The sequence below is a fragment of the Emys orbicularis genome, chromosome 18, assembly GCF_028017835.1.
Source record: "Emys orbicularis isolate rEmyOrb1 chromosome 18, rEmyOrb1.hap1, whole genome shotgun sequence".
Taxonomy (NCBI): domain Eukaryota; kingdom Metazoa; phylum Chordata; order Testudines; family Emydidae; genus Emys; species Emys orbicularis.
This window is the reverse complement of record NC_088700.1, coordinates 14,582,188-14,604,865: the sequence shown is the minus strand read 5'-3', so window position 1 is coordinate 14,604,865 and position 22,678 is coordinate 14,582,188. Positions and strand designations below refer to the sequence as shown.

Below are 22,678 nucleotides of genomic sequence, written 5' to 3'. Positions count from 1 at the left end.
GGGGGAAGGACAACATGGGGAGGGGGGGCGAGGGGGCCCTCATATAATGGGGGGCCTGGGGGAGCGAGCCGAGAAAGAGAGAGACTTTTGCACGGGAAAGAGCAGCGCTCTGCTCCCGGGTGGCTTGGGGTGGGGTGGGGGAGACATTCCTGCTCTGGCCAGGGGACGATGCGAAAACTGCCAGGCTGCAGAGGAGAAGGGGCTGGGAGAGCGAAGGCCACGCTACCCCAGAGGGGGAGGAAAGCGGCGAGGAGAGACCGGAGCTGGGGAGCAAAGGACGAGAATGAGGGGTGGCTTCCTCAGACCCCGTTCTTTTGATGGGGGGGGGGGGGGCGGCTTGGAAACGTGTGTGTGTGTGGAGGGGGGGATGTATCCGCAACAAATGCAGAAATGTATTAATCTCCGCTCCCTCCTCCCCCTGGAGACACGAGTGGGAACAGCTTCCAGCTCTTGCTGGGAATGGGACCCTCGGTCCCTTCCCCCATTTAAGTGTGCAGAGCCTTATACCTAGGGCTTCCTCTCTCTTCTCTGACTCCCCCCCCCCCAATAAAAACCTCAGTAAGGGGCTGCAGAAAATGGATCAGAGCTTTGCTTAGAAACTTAGGGGGGGGTGTGGTGGGGAGGGGGTTACTTTCCCACTGAGGCTCAGTAACAAACCCCCTGTGTCTCCTTTCTACACCTTCTGGCCCAGCGAAGGGTTAACCCGAGGCTTGCGCGCTGTCGGATGTGATGATGATTTACAGATACTCCCTTGAAGTGCTGGGGTTCTTTTCCCCTGGCAGTTTGGAAGCCTTGTGTACAGCTCCTTGTGTTTCCAGCCAGACTTATATGGGGTGTCTGAGATGGCGAGGGGTGTGTGTGTGTCTGAGATGGGAGAAGGGGCTGGGGAGGCGTTTTGTGCACCCCCACTCTCCCTTGGTGCCATGCCCAGCTCGCTTGGCTACACGCAGCTTGCAACTTGGATGTGACTTCTAAAGAGTGGGCTGCCTCTTCGTAGGCTAAGTGTGTGTAACTGTGTGGAGAGATGGGTGCTTTCTCCAAAGGGAAGGCTGGGGCTAACTCTCCCTTGTGTGCATGTGTGTTGAGATACACAAAGTCTGAATTGGACTGTTCCTTTTTTGCCCAGGCTTTTCAGTCTTCCTCCCAGTCACACCTTGTGAATGCTGGGTGTACTCTTTAGAGAAAACCTGCCTGGGTCTAACAGCCTGTGGATGGGAGAGTCTGACTCTGATCCATTTGTCAAAGGTGGAAATGCAGGAGGGGAGAGCGGGGCAGGGAAGACTGACTGGAGGAACTAGAGCAAAGGGAGAAGGCCCAGAGATATGAGAGATGTTTGGCAGGGCATGGTCACCTTACTGAGCACCAGCGTTTAGGCATGATAAGTTAGCACACCATTACTGTACCTGTAATGAGGAGAGACAGGCTACAAATCCCAAGGAGCATCCAAATCCCGCTGAGGAAGCAGTTAGTACAGCAAGAAGCTGCAACTGAGAGAGGAGAGTACAGCATGGTAGTTTGCTGAGTATACTTCTTACACCAGTTCTTCAGATGTCTGATTCTCCCAGAATAATGGTCTCCTTAGTTAAATACCTTGCAAGGGTGTTGCTGATAAGCATGTTGCTCATTCTTTCCCTCCTTAGCAGAGGTTGCTTGCCACCCTTCATGTTATCCCCTGACCTTTTTGTTTTTTTCTGTTTATGTTGATATTTGCTCCCAGAAGGCTGTGACTGTAAAATATGCCATTTCAGCAGCTGGATGTACATCTTAAGGCCTCTAGTCTTAGTAAGCACCCCATTCCCCTTGAGCGTGCCTATTTCCACCCCAGGGCAGGATGTTTTGCATTCAATAGTTGTTCATCCCCGAAATGGTTTAGTGCAGGGATTCCCAAACAGTGGTACCTGAACCACGGGTGGTATGTGAGTTTGATGTTCCCTCCATCCACTTCACAACAATTTTTTAAAGAAGATGGTACATGAACCACTGGTCTAGTGCATTCACACAGCAATGCTGTTTATAATGGAACCATTCTGGCGCATTCACACATGGTGTGATTGTACCAGTGCATTATCATACTCCTGATGCACCCTTCCCAGTGTGGCCAGAACCATTGCTGGCAGCACGGGGTAATTTCCAAAGGTTAAGCGTACAATGCAGGATGGATTTAGACTGGATTGAGTGAGCCAGCAGTTACTGCCTGTGGTAGGGTGAAATAAGTGTTGAACGCACTGGGAGAGCTAACAGCCTCATCCCAGCCTATACAACCATGTGGACACAAGGAAATTTGACAGGTTTTGAGAGCTTAGCGACCTCTCATCAATGGTTTGTTGCGGTGTCTTTTCAATGTACGCAGGCCCTTGCAGGCTGGAGAGCAGGTTTCTACACTCTGCTGCTGATTGATTGAATACGTCAGGGCCACAGAAACTTCATGGTCTTCTTCAGCCACAGCTACATCTGTTTGATTGGATCCATACGGCACAGGTGCCAACTAATGACAATGTAGGAGGCTAGCCTAATGTTTCTGGAGGCCTCGTCAGTGCGCCTGTTCTGTGTTCCAGCACTTCTGCATTGGCATCCTAGAAACATGCTTTCTTGTACATGTTCACGTATGTTGGCCCTTCATGTGCCTACCTACCTCAAGACTGATGCACAGCATTCATCTGCAATGCTGGCTACCACCAAGGCAGACTGTAATGCTTTTTTTTTTTAAGGAAACCTAGAAAGATCATTTTGGGTGCCAGCTTGTATGTAACAGGAAATTACTGCCCCCGTTGCTCTCTGTAGGCAATTTCATGATAGATCATGGCACCACAGGACAAACCAAACAACACGGAGACAACCAGCTGACCCTGTGTTGCACATATGCACTGGACAGTTGGGGACAATCAGGAAAGCATAAGATCTAGCTCTGTAGATTCTTATACCATATCAAGTAGTGTGGTATACTAGGGGTAGGAAGCATTGCCTAACGGATAGGGTATAGGACTAGGGTTACAAAGATCTGGGTTCAGTTCAGCTCTGCCAATCATTTGCTGTCACCTTGGGCAAATCCCTTAATCTACCCTCTGCCTTTGTTCCCTACATGTAAAAAGTGGTTGGAAGGGAGACTTCCCTACCTCATACTGAGGTTATCCATAATGGTTGAGAGATGCTCAAACACTGTGATGACAAGGGCTGTAGAAGTACAGTATCTAAAGGGAGATGCCCAGTCCAAAGGCAAAAAAAGACACTATACACCCTCCCCCCCCCCCCCCCGGCTAAATGTATTGGGGGTCACACAAAGAAATGACAGACTTTTATTTAGATGACCATGAAAACAAATGGGAATTCTATGAGCCTTTGCTAAACCCCATTCACAAAATCAAAGAATGCAAAGAGGCTTGTAGGAAGAACAAAATAGATGTTTGGTGACAGTACATGCTTAGCATTTTTTTTTTTTTTAAAGGGCTCCAGTTACATAACTGAGAACACAAAAGCAATGAGCTTATTGAGTGTTGTCACTTCACACAAAAGCAAAGTCAACAACCAGGCAGATAATGATACTGATCAAAGAGGAGCCCAAGGGTAAAATGCTGTTGCTAGTCCTCTAAACAGCATTTGAGTCATAACAAACTAATGTCCTGTCCTCCATTTAGTGAGTGAGGAGCCAGATCTTCAGCAACAGGAACTCAAAGGAAGAGAACTGGATTAAGTATTAGTGGATTAATATACTGTATACTGACATGTTTGTCTAACCTGTTCTTAAAAAGCAGCAATGACAGGGAATCCTCAACCTCCCTAGGTAACCTGTTCCAGTGTTTAACTATCCTTAAGTTAGAAAGTTTCTCCTGATATTTAACCTAAATCTCCATTGCTTCAATCTTAGCTGATTACTTCTTGTCCTGCCCTCAGCGGACATGAAGAACAATTGATCACCACCCTCTTTATAACAGCCTTTTACATATTTGAAAACTCTTATGTCTCCCTCTTAATCTTTTCTGCACTGTACAGACCCAGTTATTTCAACCTTTCTTTATACATCATAAATAACAGGAGTACTTGTGGCACCTTAGAGACTAACAAATTTATTAGAGCATAAGCTTTCGTGGGCTACAACCCACTTCTTCGGATGCACAAGTACTCCTGTTATTTTTGCGGATACAGACTAACACGGCTGCTACTCTGAAACCTGTCTTTATACATCATGTTTTCTAAACCTTTTGTCATTTTTGTGGCTCTCTACTGGACTCTCCAATTTGTCCACATCTTTCTTAAAGTGTGGTGCCCAAAACCAGGTGCAGTGCTCCAGCAGAGGCCTCACCAACGTCGGGTAGAGTGGAACAATTACCTCTTGCGGCTTACAAACAACACTCTCGTTCATACACACCAGAATGACATTTGCCCTTTTCTCAATAGCATCTTCAGTTCATGATCCACTATAACCCACAGATCTGTTTTTGAGGTACTACTCTCTAGCCAGTTATTTCCCATTTTGTATTTGTGCATTTCAGGTTTTCCTTAAGCGTAGTACTTTGCACTTGTCTTTATTTAATTTAATTTTATTGAGTTCAGACCAATTCTCTAATTTGTCAAGGTCATTGGGAATTCTAATCCAGTTCTCCAAAGTGCTTGCAAGCCCACCAGCTTGGTGTCATCTGCACCTCTTATAAGATTACTCTCTCCACCATCATCCACAGGTTAACCTTTAGGCCTGCTTCACAGAAAGAACTGAATTGTATCTATATCTGCCCTATTTCCTGCTTCAAAATAAATTGTAGCAGCAAAAAGAGACAATCCCCCTAACTCAGCAGGTCCAGATAACTTGCATCCAAGAGTTTTAAAAGAGTTGGCTGAGGAGCTCGCTAGACCATTAATGTTGGTGTTCAGTAATGGCACACAGGGAGTTCCAGAGGACTGAAAGAAAACTAATATTGTGCCAGTTTTTTTAAAAGGGTAAGTGGGATGACCTGGGTAATTATAGGCCTGTCAGCCTGACATTGATGCTGGGCAAGATAATGGAGTGGCTGATATGGGGCTTGATTAATAAAGAATTAAAAAAGGGCAGTGTAATTAATGCAAATCAACATGGAAATAGATCCTGTCAAACTAATTTGATACTTTTAATGAGATTAAAAGTTTGATAAAAGTATTCGTGCTGACATAACGCATTTAGACTTCTGTAAGGCGATTGACTTGGTACTGCATGACACTTTGATTAAAAAACGAGAATTGTGTGCCATTTTAATCCATTTGATATAAAATTAACTACTGACTAACCACTGTCTCCAAATGTAATTGTAAATGGGGAATCATTATCAAGTGGGTGTGTTTCCAGTGGGGTCCCACTGGACCTATACTATGTAAGATTCTTATCAATGACCTGCAAGAAAACGTAAAATCGTCACCTGATAGAGCTTGCAGATGACACACAAATTGGAGAAGTAAATAATGAAGAGGCCAGTGTGCTGATTCAGAGCAATCTGGATCACTTGGTAAATGAGATGCAGACAAATCATATGTGGTTTTAATACAGCTAAATGTAAACGTATGCATCCAGGAACAAAGAACAGTGGCCATACTTACAGCATGGGGGACTCTATCCTGGGAAGCAGTGACTGTGAAAAAGATTTGGGGGCAATGGTGGATAATCAGCTGAACATAAGCTCCCAGTGTGATGCTGTGGCCAAAAGAGCTAATGTGAACCTGGGATGCATAAACAGGGGAATCTCAAGTAGAAGTAGAGAGGTTATTTATATCTGTATTTGGCACTGGGGCGACTGCTGCTGGAATTCTGTGTCCAGTTCTGGTGCCCACAATTCAAGAAACATGTTGAAAAATTGGAGAGAATTCAGAGAAGAGTCTCACGAATGATTGAAGGATTAGAAAATGTGCCTTATAGTGAGAGACTCAAGGAGCTTAATGTATTTAGCTTAACAAAGGGAAGGTGAATGGGTGACTCAATTACAGTCTATAAGTACTGTGATAGACCCAGGCCAGTTGGGTACAACAAAGTAGTAGAAGGCAGATACACTGGCCACTGGATTAGCAGTTTTCTGTTCCCTGACTGACCAGAGCAGGGGCTGCTCCAGACTAATGAGAACACCTGACTCCAATTAACCTGCAAAGAGTCAGGTTGAGTCCATTAAGGTAATGTGAACACCTGACTCTAGTTAAGGCCCTTTTGATACTCTAAAAGGGCTCACTCCAGTCAGGCTGGGAAGAGCCAGAGGAGAGGAAGTGCGGCTGAAGGGCTGGTTGATGAAGACACCCTCAAACCATCGGTAAGGGTGAAGAAGGGAGAAGCAGGAGAGCTGTGGGGAAGTGGCCCAGAGAAATGTAGCAACTCTGGCAGTGAAAGGTTGGCTGCCAACAGCTACCACCATTAGGGTCCCTGAGCCGGAACCCGGAGTAGAGGGCGGGCCCAGGTTCCCCCCAACCTGCCACTACAGAAACACCTCCTGGGAAGGGAAGACAGGTCCCTGTCAGGACAGGAGACTAAACTGTTCTGAAATAAGCCGTAGAGACAACAGAGACTGTGGGAGTTCTCTTACCAACCTCCTTGCTGGCTTATGATGAAAAGGGCTCAGTAGACTGTAACCCTGGCCCTAGTGAGAGAAGGGCTACGTGGAGGGTCGCAGTGAGCCACTGAGGCTAGCATAAACCACCTAGAAGCGCGGGACCCACGGGGACAAGGTCAGAGCTCTGCCACAGTACCTATAATTGACATGGGGAACAAATGTTTAATAATAGGATCTTCAGTATAGCAGCGAAAGGTATAGCATGATCCAATGGCTGGAAGTTGAAGCTAGACAAATTCAGACCAAAAATAAGGTGTACATTTTTGACCATGAGGGTTATTAACAATTAGAGCAATTTACCAAGGGTTGTGTTGTGGATTCTCCCTCACTGGCAATACATAAATCAAGATTGGATGTTTTTCTAAAACAGTGGCTCTCAACCTTTCCAGATTACTGTACCTGTTTCAGGAGTCTGATTTGTCTTGCATATCCCCAAGTTTCACCTCACTTAAAAACTACTTGCTTACAAAATCAGACATAAAAGTGTCACAGCATGATAATACTGAAAAATTGCTTATTTTCTCATTTTTACCATATAATTATAAAATAAATAAATTGTAATATAAATATTGTACTTACATTACAATGCATAGTATATAGAGCAGTATAAACAAGTCATTATCTGTACAAAATTTTAGTTTGTAATAACTTTGCTAGTGCTTTTTATGTAGTCTGTTGTAAAACTAGGCAAATATCTAGATCAGTTGATGTACCCCCGGAAGATCTCTGCGTACCCCTGGTTGAGAATCACCGTTTTAAAAGATCTGCTCTAGGAATTATTTTGGGAAAGTTCTATGGCCTGTGTTATACAGAAGGTCAGACTAGATGTTCTCAATGGTCTCTTTCAGGTCTTGGAATCTATGAACTGCTGTTTACTAAAGAAAATCAACTGTTTATTCCACTTTGATTCATAGAATGCAGCCATGGCTCAAAAATGTCAGAGAAGCAGGTGTTTGTCCTATTTTTAAGGATGTGCAAATCCCAGCTACTTGTCAGGAAGGATGGCTCAGTGGTTTAAAGTATTAGGTTTGAAATATAGTATATTGGAAAACGTGGTTCAAATCCCATCAGAGTCAATTTAGTTCTTCAGCTGTAGTCTTTTGGATATGACCTTAGGAAATGAGGTTCTGTGTGTGCTCTACATGTAGAGCTCTGCTAATCTGCGGATATCATGAATTGGATGTGGATACTAATTTTGTATCCACACAGGACTTTTGTATCCACACATGGACACTAGAGATCCTATACTGTAAGAGAGGGGGAGTCTTGGTTGAAATTTCCTCTCCGTTGTCTGTCTACTGTGTATCTGCCACTTTCCACCCCAGTGAAAGCTACTGTATAAGTGTAAGGTATTTAAATTGGGTTTTAAATTAGTTGTCTAAGGAACCCATGCCATACCATCTTTTTGCATGGCTTATGCTAGGCTTTTATGAAAGCAAAGCATCTTTGTAATGCTGTGTGCTACTGAATTGCTGTTGCCAGTGTCTGAGGTCCCACCCCAAGTGAATGACTCCTCTCTTTCATCCTGCTCTGTTGTGTCACTCTGATGTTGCTTGGAGCCACCTCCTCAAGGAAGCAGCAGTTTTTTGGTCCATCGTAGTTCGACAGATGTTCCCAAAGCTGTGTGTGAGTGCTCCAGAGACACAGTGCTAATGGCATTTTCATCCTGAATTAAGATTAGAGTTGGCAGAAGTCGAGATAGAGATATCCTGGGAAACTTGATGACAATGCTGTGTGTGTGTGTACGTACATTCTAAACTGTCACACCCCTGACACACAATCATGGGAAAACAATGTCTCATAATCATCCCCGGGATGAAGTTGTGTCTGGCTATATTTCAATCTCACACTATTCTTACCCAGAAATGTTGTAAAGACAGTGTTCCAAACCATTTAGCTTGGTATTCCCTGCAATGTGCTGCCAAAATTCCCCTACATCTTAGCTGATGTCTTAGGGCATGTGGTTTTTCCCCCCTTTCAGGCTACACTTGCAATGAGTTTTCAGTTCTCATCTTAAAATCTGGTGTGATAAGTACTTAGCATTCCAGAAGCGCACATTCTTATCTGTTCTTTGCTTAAAAGCTACTAAGGGCTGTTACTGGAGACAGCTTTCCTTTTTCACTCACTCGCAGCTGATTGACTGCTTCTAGGTCAACTCCCCGGTTTCCAGTCTTTTGACATTATCGTGAAAACAATCTGGGCACCAAATCTGCCTTCCTGCCCCTTATGATGACATTTGTTGATGACCGGGGTCAAAAATTGATGTTGTTTGACTCCCCTCTCAAAAAAGTTACTTGCCTTGGGCAAGCGGAATTTTGCTAGAGCACCTGGATGCTCTAATGATAGGCATTGTGTAAATAAATAAGAGGTCACTGCTGCAGGACAGGATTCTGTCAAAGAACAATGCGAGGCGTCATTCATAAAGCAACATGTGTATCCTTTAGGATCCCAAGAAGGGAACGCAGTTTCTTTCTGATAGATGTATGATAAAGGTGAGAAGGGGAGTCTTTTGATTTGTCAAGGACCAGAGTTCAATGTTCTAGGCGTTATTGCATTACTCACACCTCTGGACATTGAACTATTGCTTCAGTTGGGGATGATCAAATCTGACCAGGCAGCTGGAGGTTGGGTCTGAGTAGGTAAGTATTAGCAGCAGAAGTGTTGAGATAGCACCTTTGAACCCCAGGCGTGGACAGGGGCCCTGCTGTTCTAGGTGCTGTACAGACATGAAATAAAAAGACCGTCACTGAGTATAGTGGGGAAACTGATTTTTGTTCATTTTGTATTTTGTTTCGTGGGGCAGTTTAAAGTCTGTACTCGTAGGCTGAGATTTTTCAGTTTCTATTGGGAACAGAGTATCCAAATGAGTTAGGCGTCTCTGAAAATCTCAGCCATGGTGCTGTGTTTAGGATTCAGGCTCTTGGGCAGGACCTGTATGTGTTCACCTCTCAGAAACCCTGTCAGACCTCATAGCAGGAAACATTCATTTAGTCTTTTCGAAGAGCAGTTCTCAGCAGCCAGATTCCATTTTTGTCCTTCATGCAGAGGAAGGCACTCCTGAGTGATTAGTCCAAGATAAGATGATACTTTTTAGCAGTGGCTTTGTCACTGAATCAGTGCATTGCTATATGTTACCTTGCATTCACTAGATTTTGTAAGAAGTGATAGCCATCAAACATTCTCAGGATGTTTTTATTTTTGCCCTTGAGGTAAGTGAATTGTACATGACACATATGGGTATTATCAGCAAGGGAGATTCTATACAGACCAGAGAGAGAGAGGACTGATGACTCTCTTGGCCCTGGGGGCCCATCAACTTGTTGCTTTCAGAAGTTTGATCTTTAAACTTCACTAGAAGAGTGATGATGCCTGACTGTGAAGGCTGAAGTCCGTGGGTTTGATCCTACAGTCCGTTCTGCAAATCAGTAGCTCCACTGAATTCATTGGGGCTAGCGTTGAATGGAAGTCACCCCTTTGGAGAGACTGGAAGGGCACCTTCTCGGTCTTGAATGCAGGGCTTATGTGGTGGATCGGTCTTATGGTGGGTTTCACCTGGTGTCTCTGAGGGTTTGCAGGAACTAATTGAGCTTGCTGGGGATATTTGTTCTTGCTGTGATGCATGCATGGACACACCCATGGAGGGGTACTATTGTGGGTGACTCTGAAAATCACTAGCGATGGAATGGAGCAGAGATAAAGGAATAGATAGCTCTGCTAGCTCTATATAAGGAGAAAACTCTCCCTTGCTTACTGCTACTCAAATCGCTTATGCAACCCTGTCACCGTATAGAGTTGTAACGGAAAAAGAGCTCACGTTATAAAAAACCTGCAATAATTAACAGCCCCATCAGACACAGGTCTGCCATTTGGAAGCCGCATTCACTTTTTCCATTAAGCTGGTATATTTTGCCAAAGTGTTTTTCTTTAGTGTTCTGGCACTTGTCCTCATTCCAATCTTGTACTGTATTGGCTGTCTGAGGAGAGCAGCAGTGTGTCCAGTGCCAGCTGGAGCCTGTGCTGTGAATCCATCTCTTTTACTGCCCAGTCAGTGTCTGTGCAACAGAATCGTGTGCTAGATTTTCCCTGAAGCTTGTTCCCCTTGCTTGTTGGTCAACAGGAAATCTAGAAGCAAATTATGGGGATTTTCCCTTCCTCGCTGCCTTTTTTATTAAAAATAATGGGCTTTAACTTGGTATATTTTGGGGGGTGACTCAATTGGTGACTGATTCATAGGGTTGTTTGGTACTATAAAAACATCCATGCTGTATATAGACACAGAGGCCTTGTTCTCACTAGGAAAAAGGTGCTCTTCATTCATGTGAACTAGCACATGGAATCAAAGAAAAGGTAAAATCTGAGTGAAGACCAAGGCATTTTGCAGTCTTAACACTAGTTAGCAGGTTGTAGTAAACCCTGGGCTCTCTTTAATTCAACCTGCTAGTGTGTGAAAGCTACAAACTGCCTTGTCTTCACTAGGATTTTACCTCATTTTAATTACCATGAGTTGGCTAACACAAGTTAAGAACAATGTGCTTTTTTTTCCTATTGAGGAACACCCCTCCCTCCCCCCCCCCCCCCGACTAAGGCCCTTTTTAAGCTCTGCTATTGCATATAGCAATAGCTATGATTCTGCAGCCCACGCTCAACACAGAAGATCTAAGCCTCATCTGAGTTCTAATAGACGGTTGTTTTTGTCAGTTTGATGGGTCACAGAAACGAGGGTCGGGGGTCCGAGCTGGGTTCTGGTCTTTTTACATCACACCTGTGGCGAAAAGGGACCAGGAAGCAGCCAGGAATTCCACTGGGGCAGGGAAGGTTCCCTGGGTTGTATTTGGCCAGTGTAATGGTGCAGCAAGAAGGGTGGCTGAGATGCATTATTTCGCTTTTCTGAGTTGTTGGGTGGTCCCTGGGGACCTTTATAATGTGGGAATAAGTTAGAGCAGCCCTGGGGTCCCTCCTGCACCTGAAAGGTGAAGCCTGGAATCAGGAGCAAGGAGACTGCAAAATAACTATTTGGTCCATCAAATTAATTTCCCTGATAGTGTGGGATTGTTCCAGTGCTTTTTTTAGTCAGGTTTTAAAACCTAGCAAGCAGTGGGGTTCATGCATGGATTTCTCTACTAAAGTTAATAGGGCAGATCCTCGGCTGGTATAGTTCAGTATAGCTTCACTGAAGTCAATGGAGCTGCAGTGTTCTACAACAGCTGGTGGAAAGACCCAACCTAATAAAATACCTCTACAAAGCTTATCGTGTGCAAGAGCTGAAACCAGAACGGCTGGGGAACAGTACACTAAAATATTGAAATAAATATACAATTATTTTCATTCACCAGCTATGAATAGGGTATATTTCATGTCTTTATCCCACTCCCACCCCAGATATAATATTGGTCTGACTGAAATGAAGTAGTACTAGCAACTTATGAATGATCCATGTTTTATCTTTGTCTGGTGGAGGATTTTATATAGTTTACATTTTTGTCTCTTCCTCCAGCTGCCTAATGGCCTTGATACTTCAACCTAGCTATTAAATCTCCTCTAGAAGATGAGAGAATTTAGTCTCGTAACTTTCCACAGATAGTTCTGAGTGAATTTAACTAAGGGTTTTCTTATGCTTTTGCATTATTTTGATACAGATCAAACAATTTGTGGGCTGAGGGGTGGTTTCTGTTACCTTTCTGGTATAGCTTTTCCTCCCTGCTACTGACGTCACTGGCATCCAGAAGCTTATAGTGTAGCTAACAGAAAGTTTTGCCAAATGCAGCTTCACAGGTGTGAAACACAACCTTCCAGAGAGGTGCCTTACATAACTTGGAATGCTGCAACTCCTATGGGCATTTTTCTTAACCCCTACCACTGGCAAGCAGGATTTCTCTACACATTGAACTAATGAGAAATGCATTAATGGTAGTGCTCTAACTGTGCTGGGTACCAAAGGGTTAACAGACTATCCCTTCTCTTTGTATCCTTTCTTTAGAAGAAAATAAATTAAACCACATAGGGCTTGTCCCAAAATTTGTTCTAGATGAATGTGAGAGCAGCAGGATTCAAACTTTGTTTACTCAGATGCAAAGGTCACTTACATGACACTTACTGTGTATCCTCGCATCCCCTTATACATACACTTTGGTCAAGTCCATCTTTCTCCTTATTTTGAATTGCTTCTGTGTCACTTTGCATCCTGGCATTCTACACTGGACAGTACTGCAGCTAACGCACAGCTTTGGTCTTTCTGTAGGACTGATGATCTGACACCCTTGACATCCCTGCATATAGTTCTGGTCCCAATTCAAGGCCTGATCCAAAGCCTGTTGCAGTCGATGGACAAGTTCCCATGGACTTCAGTGGGCTTTTAATTGGGCCCTCAAGTAGGATTCTGGTTATGGAGTCCCAAGAAGAAGCAAGCAGTTAGTTCTGTGAGGGTCTGATCCTCCAGCTATTGTCGTTAATGACAACACCCCCCATTGACTTCAATAAATGCATGATTGAGCCCTTGTTCAGTATGAAGCTTATTTTTTGGCCTTTAACAGCCAGACTTAAGTAATGTTTTATATTATAAATATTTTTAAATTGTAACAAAAACCTGATTATTTTTCCCTTCTCTGATTTTTAGGGGATCCCTCTTTCTCTGGACTGTTTTATATTTTTCCTGTTTCCTTGGATTCGCACAGGGAAGTTCTGAAGGTAAATTACACTTGTGTGTTTGTTTTTTTGCCTGACAAAGAAAAATGTATAAGCCAATTTTAGCCAAGGGGCTTGGCTTCAATTTAAATAACTTTATCTAATCAAAAGCCTAATGCACAGACTTAATGTACTAACTTCTGCTGTTTTGCTGCTGATGGTTCAAGTGTTGACCTGAGTAGACTATCCAGACTTGGAGACCAGCAGTTAGGGCCAGATTTTTAAAGGTATCGGGGGTACCTAAAGATGCAGATAGATCTGACAATCCCATGAGGAGTCCATCTACGTATCTTCATCTTTTGGCACCTAAATTCCTTTAAACAATCTGGATCTTAATGCCTTTTAGCTAATGAGGTTGGTCACTAATGAGTTAAGCATCCCTGGGAGGCTGGTAAGTATTATAATTAGGGCCCTACCATATTCACGGTCATAGGATTTTTTTAAATCATAAATGTCATGATTTCAGCTATTTTAATCTGAAATTTCAGAGTGTTGTAATTGTAGGGGTCCTGACCCAAAAAGCAGTTGCGTGGGGGGTCACAAGATTATTTGGGGGGGGGGGGGTTTGCAGTACTGCTACCATTACTTCTGCACGGCTGCTGGTGGCAGCGCTGCCTTCAGAGCTGGGCAGCTGGAGAGCGGCGGCTGCTGGCCAGGAGCCCAGCTCTGAAGGCAGAGCCGCCGCCAGCACCAGCGCAGAAGGAAGGATGGCATGGTCTGGTATTGCCAGCCTTCCTTCTGCACTGCTGCTGCTCACAGATCTGGCCCCTCAGTCACTCTCCGGCTGCCCAGCTCCGAGGGCAGCAGCGCAGAAATAAGGGTGGCATGGCATAGTATTGCCATCCTTACTTCTGCGCTGCTGGTGGGGGGTGGGGGTTGCTGCCTTCAGAGCTGGGCACCCAGCCAATAGACACCGCTCTCCGACCTCCCAGCTCTGAAGGCAGTGCAGAAGTAAGGGTGGCAATACCATGACCCCTCTAAAATAATTTTGCAGCCCCCCTGTAACTCCCTTTTGGGTCAGGACCCCCAATTTGAGAAATGCTCATCTCCCCTGTAAAATGTGTATAGTAAAGGTTAAAACACACAAAAGACCAGATTTCATGCTTTGTGACGCAGTTTTCATGGCCATGGGTTTGGTAGGGCCCTAATTATAATCCCCATTTTACAGAAGCAGAATCTGAGGCACAAAGAGGATGTAGCCTGTTTCAAAAAAGGCTATGAAACCACCTGCTGCTCAGGTCTGGGAAAACACATGCTGCTGTTTTCCTTGAGTTACATCACTTGGCACAATGCAATGCTGCTGATGCAATGTAACTCCAACGTTATCCAGAGCAATGATAGGACTATCCTCGTACATCCAGGCATGGTCTCTCCCTATCCAAGATGCATGCCAAATGTACCCTAATCTCGCACAGTATGAGTTAGCTCATGTCGAGCAAGGGAGCGTCATGTGGTTTTCATCTACTCATTCATGCTGGGTTATGCCCCCTTTTTCCACCCCCTTTTCTAGCCAATTTCTTCTCCCTCATAGCTGCACTTGCTTTTCACTTGGGAAAACAGGCGGCTTCCTTCAAGGTGGTATTGTCCTTCAGTGAGCCAGTATGGGGCATGGGAACATGCTATATGCTGTGATTTTCCTGCCTCCTGTGCAAGCCAGTGTGGGGATGCAATTGGCCCAGCTACCCTTAATGTGGGTTCATTGTGCTTTCCACACACCAAAAGCCCAGCGATAAGATATTGAACCAGATTCCTCCCCGGTGACTTTAACAGCTTTCAACTAGAGATAAGGCAAGTTAGACGCAGATACATGTGCCCAGTATAAAAATGCCCAACTATCTATTTCCCAGTCATTGCCACCTAAACCATAATGCAATCTAATTTCTGTTGATCTTTTTACACTCCTGCCTCTCGTACTGACAACATTTCTTTGGGGGTGGTGGGGAGGAAGAATCAAATGGCTTATCACCTGATCATCCCCACTGATTTTAATAGGAGCTTGATCATTTGATTTCAATGAGAGCTGGATCATATCCTTAGAGAAATGTTCACATTTCCCAAGCTAAATTTTCACACTTGCTATTCTTGAGAGATTTCTAAGTTTCTTTACCGCTTTTCTAAAGAGTAAGACTCCTTTAGGATAACTAGTGACTCGCATGGGGATCCAGGAAGTTTCCCAGTTGATGATGATAAAAAGAATTCTTTCTCTCCACCGCTGGATGGTGGAAACTGAGCATTTGTTTGTCAGAGAGCCACCTCTTCTATCTTAAAATAGCAACACCTCCTCCACATGATTTACTCAGGGTGCAGGCTGGATCTGAACAACTTCCTATATAATCAGCAGGCAATAATAAGTGGACTAGCAGGCTCCAGGCCTCTTAGGCTCCAAAACATGAAGGAAAAATAGAAAGTTGGTTGAAGCTCAGCTGAAACGCAGCCCACGGAGCAGTCCCTGCCACCAGCAATTTTTAAAAATGTAATATTTTCCAAATTCTACTTTCCTGCAAAGGAAGTGAACATCTGGTTGAATCACTTAGTCAAGCAGTTTTCAGAGCAAGTTTTATGTTAACATAAAAGAGGGCAAACAAATACTGTGTTTGAGCTATTTATTTATTTATTTTTAATAGACTTTTAACGCTCAATTTTTTTTTTTGGAGTTATGTTTGTGGCTCTTTTTACTCCCAGGATAATTATGGGATGTTTAAATGTTTTTGGCTGTTGCCGTCCATATAAAACAAATTTTCATTGTGTGTACACGCAGACAAAAAGCCTTCCATTTTATTGCATGGTGCAATGAAAGCCCTGCCTCTGATGGAATGAATTACCTTCCCTAAAACATCCTGCATTTTTGGAAGAGAAAAGGATGATTTCCTTACAAATAAAGGGATAGCTCTTTCCTTTAAAATGTTTGATGTGGGCATCCAAATAAATTTCAGGCAAATGGTGCAAGTGAACATGAGACGTTTGAGTCCGTATTATCCAAAGCTGGTGCTAGCCCACTGGGGACCATAAGCAGAAATATTTTTTCCCTCCCTGCCTCAATACTAAAACAGGTTTCAGAGTAGCAGCCGTGTTAGTCTGTATCCGCAAAAATAACAGGAGTACTTGTGGCACCTTAGAGACTAACAAATTTATTAGAGCATAAGCTTTCGTGGGCTACAACCCACTTCTTCGGATGCATCCGAAGAAGTGGGTTGTAGCCCACGAAAGCTTATGCTCTAATAAATTTGTTAGTCTCTAAGGTGCCACAAGTACTCCTGTTATTTTTGCTAATACTAAAACAGGCAAGTTCGTATAATAAAAAGTGAATAGGGGCCCCCTGGAGCTGGTTGGGGCCCTAAGTAATTTCTTAGTCTGCTTATGCCTAGCGCTGGTTTATCACTCAAGAATGTAAGGCTGGGATAATCTAACTCTGTTTTTTTTTTTTTAAATTTAATTAATGGAGATATCCTACGCTGTGTGTTTTTTGAAAATCTAGAACTAGAAGGGGAGAACTGAGTACACTGGAAATGCAGCATCCAATCAAATGCTACACATTCAAAAGCTAATGGTCCAGGTCCTCATCTGGTGTAATCTGTGTCCTTCCATTGATGTCAGTGGATCTGCACGGATTCGCACTAGCCAAGGTTCCAGGCCAATAGCTTTGAAATTTTGACTTCATTCAACCAAACTTTGGATGTAGGTCAGCCAGCGGAGGCTAGTAAACTAAGAGTTATTTCTCTCCTACTTTCTGGTTTTGTGGGGGTGGGAGGGAAATAAGTTAGACCTTTCAGCCTTTGGTGAACACCTCTTTCAAGGATATGATAGTTCAGGAATCCCTTCTGCATATAGCTTCCCATTTCGGAGAGAAATTTGCCCTCAGCCCCAAAATACTGCTACGTGGGTACCACAATTAGGTCATGTTTACACTAGAGACCTTACCATGGCACAGCTGTACCAGTGCAGCTGCATTGCTGTAAGTCTCTCGGATAGCCGCTCTGTGCCGATGGGAGAGAGCTCTCCTGCTGACATAATTAAACCACCCCCAATAAGTGGCGGTAGCTATGTTGGCAGGAGAATGTCTCCCACCAACATAGCACTGTCCACACTGGCGTTTCTGTCACTGTAACTGATGTCACTCAAGGGGGTGGTTTTTTTCACACTCGAGTGCCATAAGTTATACCAACAAAAGTGCCAGTGTAGACCTAGCCTTAGTTACCCAGGGGTAAGGGACAGAAAGCTTTAGTCCATCCATTTTTAAAAAAACATGTCTTGATGGTAATTCTAGGAGGAGAAAGTTGATGGGGGAAAGGTAAGGCTTCAATAAATTCATAGCAGTTTAAAGAAGCCAAAAGTGGCACTTGTTCGCCTTTAGTTGTACACTAGTTGACGACATCCCTTAATGGAACTCATTTGGGGACATGCCCACCAGTTCAGTGGAATCAGTGTGGGATGTAGTAGCAGAGGTGGGCGGAGCATACGGGTGGCTGAGCACAGAGCAGGAGAATCCACACATCCCCTGCACAAGGTCTGCTGTAATCAGGCTTCATACAGACATTGGGCTTTTGGCCCAATCTTCTATTTTTTTTCAACACAATTTGATACGGTAGCTAATGAGGCAGTTGGATTTGTATTTCAAACAGCAGCAGCATCCTTCGAAGAGGGGAAACATAGTTATGTCTTCGCGGAGCAGTTCCCTAGAGTACAAAATATTTCTGCCTTGTCACTACAATACATCTCTTGAAGAGAACCTAAAAATACATCTAGCAATTGGAAGCCAGCGTTTAGCTCCTAGATTTAAGCAGCAAATTTATTTCCTTAGGGCCAGATCCTGGTCCCTTTGAAGTCCATGGCAAGGCTCCCACTTGACTTCACTAGAGCCAGGATTTGGCCCTTAGCATTGGAAAGGAGTTGGGAAATGATCCAGAAGACAGAAGTGACTATGAGGATAGCTCTGTACCTCCCCCATTCAGCAGCGGGTGGGGGGATTCTATCCATGCTGTGAGGACGGAAATCCCTATTGGGTAATATGGGGGGGGGGGGGTTTAGCCAGAGATAAACACTGATATTAATAAATCCATACGTGCTCATACAATAAACAATCCCATCAGCATAGAGGTAATTGAGAGAGAATTTCCATTCCCTTCACAATTGACCCCTAAACTTCTCTGTCTGCTATAAAGAGAATTTAAATGCCTTAAAAATAGAAAGCGGGGTGGGAAATAAAGCAGGTCCCAGACAAACTAAATATTGATTTACTTGTTCTAATGTACAAAAATGGTTATGGTTTCCCAAAGTCTAAGAACAGAACTGTTCTCTTTCTAGTGTTCTCTCTTCCTGGCCAGTGCCCATGCTAGGCCTCAGACAGGCTTAAGTTTGCAGCCTTTCTAACGAACACACACAAACTCTTTCTGTTCCAGCTCCACAAATACTGAGAACTGCGTTGAATATGTCAGTTAAAGGTGAAGGAGGCCAAATTCTGAGGGCCATTTTGGTGGAGTTTTTTTCTTGGATTATTTTTCTTCTGCTCATTTTTTCATCTGAGGGGCCTGTGATGTTAATTGACGTGCAGCTGTGGCTGGCATTGTTATGCTCCTGATTGTTTAAACTCTTCCCTTTGGATGTAGGCATTCGGAGTGAGTAAACCGGGCGTTCAGCCCTCTCCAGGCTAGATTCTACCTTTGATCATTCCCATAGGAAGATTAGGTGGCAATCTAGGAATAGGGATTGCAATTTATCAGTTGTGTTTATGCCGAGAAAAATATAACCCTCTTTATCTCCTTTCTGAATAGCTACTTTTCCCAGTGAGCTAATGGAACAAAGCTAGCAACCCTGTGTGTGGAATGAAGAGTAGAATAGGGATAAAGATCTGATCCAACTCTGATCTCTTAAGGAAAAGTCCTATAGCGCTTAATAGGGAGGAAGCAATAGGGTTCTATATAGACATTAGACCCTATCGAATTTAATAGAGAACTTTGTCCTTGCTATAGTCAGGGCCGGTGCAAGGATGTTGTGCGTCATAGGCGAAACTTCCACCTTGTGCCCTTCCCCCCGCCCCCCCGCCCTGAGGCGCCCCCCCCCCCGCGGCAGCTCCTCCCCCCTCTCCCCCCCGCGGCAGCTCTCTGCCCTGAGGCACCCCCCCTGCCCCAGCTCACCCCTGCCCCACCTCCGCGAGCACGCCGTGGCTGCTTCACTTCTCCTGCCTCCCAGGCTTGCGGCGCCAATCAGCTTAGGTGCCGTAAGCCTGGGAGGCGAGAGAAGTGAAGCAGCGATGGTGTGCTCGCGGCGGAGGCGGGGCAGGGGTGAGCTGGGGTGGGGAGTTCCCCTGCATGCCGCCCCCCCACCCTTACTTGCTGCAGGCGGCCCTCCCCGCGCTCCCCTGCCCCAGCTCCCTCCACCTAAATGCTGGGGGCGGCCGAAGATCCGGCCACCGCGGTCGCTACCGAAGAAAATGGTGCCCCTCAAATCCTAGCGCCCTAGGTGACCGCCTAGGTCGCCTAAATGGTTGCACCAGCCCTGGCTCCTAGCCTGGAAATCAAGACAAAATAGATGCATCCATGACCTGATTATCTGTCTTAAACCGGTCTGAGTGGAGCGGAAGGTAGGCACAATCTATAATCCACCGCATTTGGGGTCCAATCAGCTGCCCATGGTGCCCTTGGAAAGATTCCTATTGACTCAAATGGTGTTGGATCAGGCCCTGGTTTGCCTGGGTACTCATGCTCTTTGCCCCTCTCTTTCAGATGTGGACATTCTTCAAAGATTGGGCCTGGCAGGGAAAAAGCCATTGAGTGCGTGGTCTTCATCACGCTCAGTTCCTCAGGGGGTTATCCCTTTCAAATCGGGGGTCATCTTCACTCAGCGAGCACGCATTGAGGCGCCCATTGGTACCATCATCCCCACTGCCTTCGGCACAGACTTGGCCCTAGTGCTGAGCTTGTGCTCCCACCGCATCAACAATGCTTTTCTGTTCTCTGTCAAGAGCAAGAAGAAAAAACTGCAGCTGGGGGTCCAGTTCATCCCCGGGAAGGTCATCGTGTACGTAGGCCACAAGCGCTCTGTATATTTTGATTACAATGTTCACGATGGCCACTGGCATAACATGGCCATTGACATCCGAGGCCAGATGGTAACTTTATTTACTTCTTGTGGGAAGCAAAGAGTAGATGCGGATTTGCATTTTAAAAAAGATGAGGCATTGGATCCACAAGGGTCTTTTCTCTTAGGGAAAATGAACCAGCACTCGATACAGTTTGAAGGCGCCATTTGCCAGTTCGATATTTATCCTTCCGCCAAGGCAGCTCATAATTACTGTAAATACCTGAAAAAACAATGCAGGCAAGCGGACACCTTCCGGCCGAATCTGCCCCCACTTGTCCCACTCTTGCCCAGGGATCCCAGTGCCTCCCCAACGGCCCCTCTGCAGCCTAAACTCTTGCTACAGGGTTTGAAGAATCTGACTACTGTGATCCCAGCATCAGAGCTCATCAAGGTCACAACACCCCTCAAGACTCCAGTTACAGCGTCCACCACCTTGGTCCCATATAAGCTGCTTTCTCCAGGGCCAACAACCAAAGCAGCCAAGGTTACAATTGTGCGGTCTACCGTTCCATCGAGTACTGATATGCAGCTGCCGGTCCATTCACACCCTCGGACTACTACAGCAGCCCTCAGGATATCCCAACCCTCTTCCAATGCAAGTTCACAAAAACACTCCCTTCCCACAGTCAGAAACATCCTGCCTGCTGGCCAAAACTCCACTGCAATCAGCAGGAAAGAGTTGGAGCAAGAGACCCAAAAGATGATCAACCAAAAAACATCCACCAAGCCCTCTGAAACCCCCAGCACTGTAAAGCCAATGAGAAAGAAGATTGAAAACACATCTAGACACGTCCACCCCATGACCATGAAACAAAACCTGGAGAACCTGACCAGTGGACCCATTTCAAATATGCTATTGCCACTACCAACCAGGAAATCCGTTCCTAGCCTAGTTCCTCTACTGTACACCAAATCAACCCCTAAATCTGTTCATCATACCTTCAGAACCAGTGTGCAAGCCTTCAACCTCACAACCCCTGCTGCTGTTGACGGGTTTCAGGTCTTTGACCCCGTTGGACCCACCCTATTTCCATTTTTACTGGGACTTCCTGGATCTAAAGGAAACCAAGGTCCCCCGGTAAGTTTAAGTTTTTAAATATATTCATGGTGTGGTCCAGTGAATAGGACTCCCAGACCAAGGGTCATATCTGCTATCAATTTGCTAGACCTGCCTTGGGCAAGTCACTTCACCTCTCTGGTCTTCCATTTCTCCACTTATAAAAAGGGGATAATGTTTACCTAGCTCTGTAAAGTACTACGAGGTCTACGCAAGTCCTAAATATTGTTGTTAAACTAGAGAGATGCCTGAGTTACCAGGTTCGTATCTGAAATTCTCCAGGCTGGTTTGGACTTATCAACCCTGTTTAGAGCAGAGCTATGAAGTGAACAGCAGAAGTTGATAAGGGTGTCAGCCTTGACTTAGAATCTCCAGTGTGTTTCCTTTGTGCCACTCTACAGAAATACATTTTCGAGATTTTCTGTTCTGGGCTTAACCAATGCATTGTGCATCCCTTTCAGTGTATGATGATTTAAGAAATCTATTTGTAATATTTCAAAACCAGCCTGTTAAAATGTGGGGTGCAATATATTTCAAATGTAGTTTAAAAATGCACCTTGGTTTGAATATCACAAAAAATGGCCCAAAATAACTGCCGGTAGTCCTTTTTTTGAAAATCTTGGCCATTGTATACACAATGCATATTTTCAAACAAGGGACCAGTAGGACAAATGGAATAATGGAGAAAGCACTTTAGAGAAAATCAATATTTTTATGGAGTAACTGTAAAATTTCATATCTTTTTTTAAATAATACACATTTAAAATGTACGCAGAATTTCTTTCTAAATAGGCTTTGCAGAATTCAATTTTTTAAATAATTTTGATGGATAATATTGATGTTTGTTTTAAGCATTTTTTCTATTTTTACCTATTTAAATTTTCAGTTGTGGGAAATTTATGGTGAAGTCCGATGATAATAATTTAATGACAGATGATGTTGAGATTCAGAAAGTTAAAGCTTTATAACCATTAAAACACAAATTGTCAATATCGTATGTCAAAATATATAAAGTAAATATCCTTCAATCAAACTCTAAGGTCTCAAGCAGCTTTTTTTCTTACTTTGCCTATTTGTACATTTTGATCTTTATCAATGGAAATATTTTTTTGGCTGTGTGTGTATACAGTGAAATTGACACTTACTGACAAAAATCTAATCCTTCCAAGCCTACTTATAAATGTAACTACTGCATTCACACACAATAACCATTCTTAAAAGAATATATATGTAGGCCATGAAAAAGTATACATACATTTTGTAATGCCAAAAGCAAATAGGCCACCTTAAGGACTATCTGCTAACTCTT

General features: G+C 44.3%; 1 protein-coding gene across 1 annotated transcript in view; it reads left to right on the top strand.

Annotated features, from left to right (window-relative positions):
- The first annotated feature begins 12,312 nt into the window (after window positions 1-12,312).
- COL27A1 (collagen type XXVII alpha 1 chain) overlaps window positions 12,313-22,678 on the top strand; it is a 210,781-nt gene continuing 200,415 nt past the window's right edge. Inside the window, exons 1-3 of the mRNA XM_065418988.1 lie at window positions 12,313-12,326; window positions 13,168-13,238; window positions 19,955-21,390. Of these exons, the coding sequence (XP_065275060.1) occupies window positions 12,313-12,326; window positions 13,168-13,238; window positions 19,955-21,390 (1,521 nt within the window). The remainder of the gene's footprint in view (window positions 12,327-13,167; window positions 13,239-19,954; window positions 21,391-22,678) is intronic.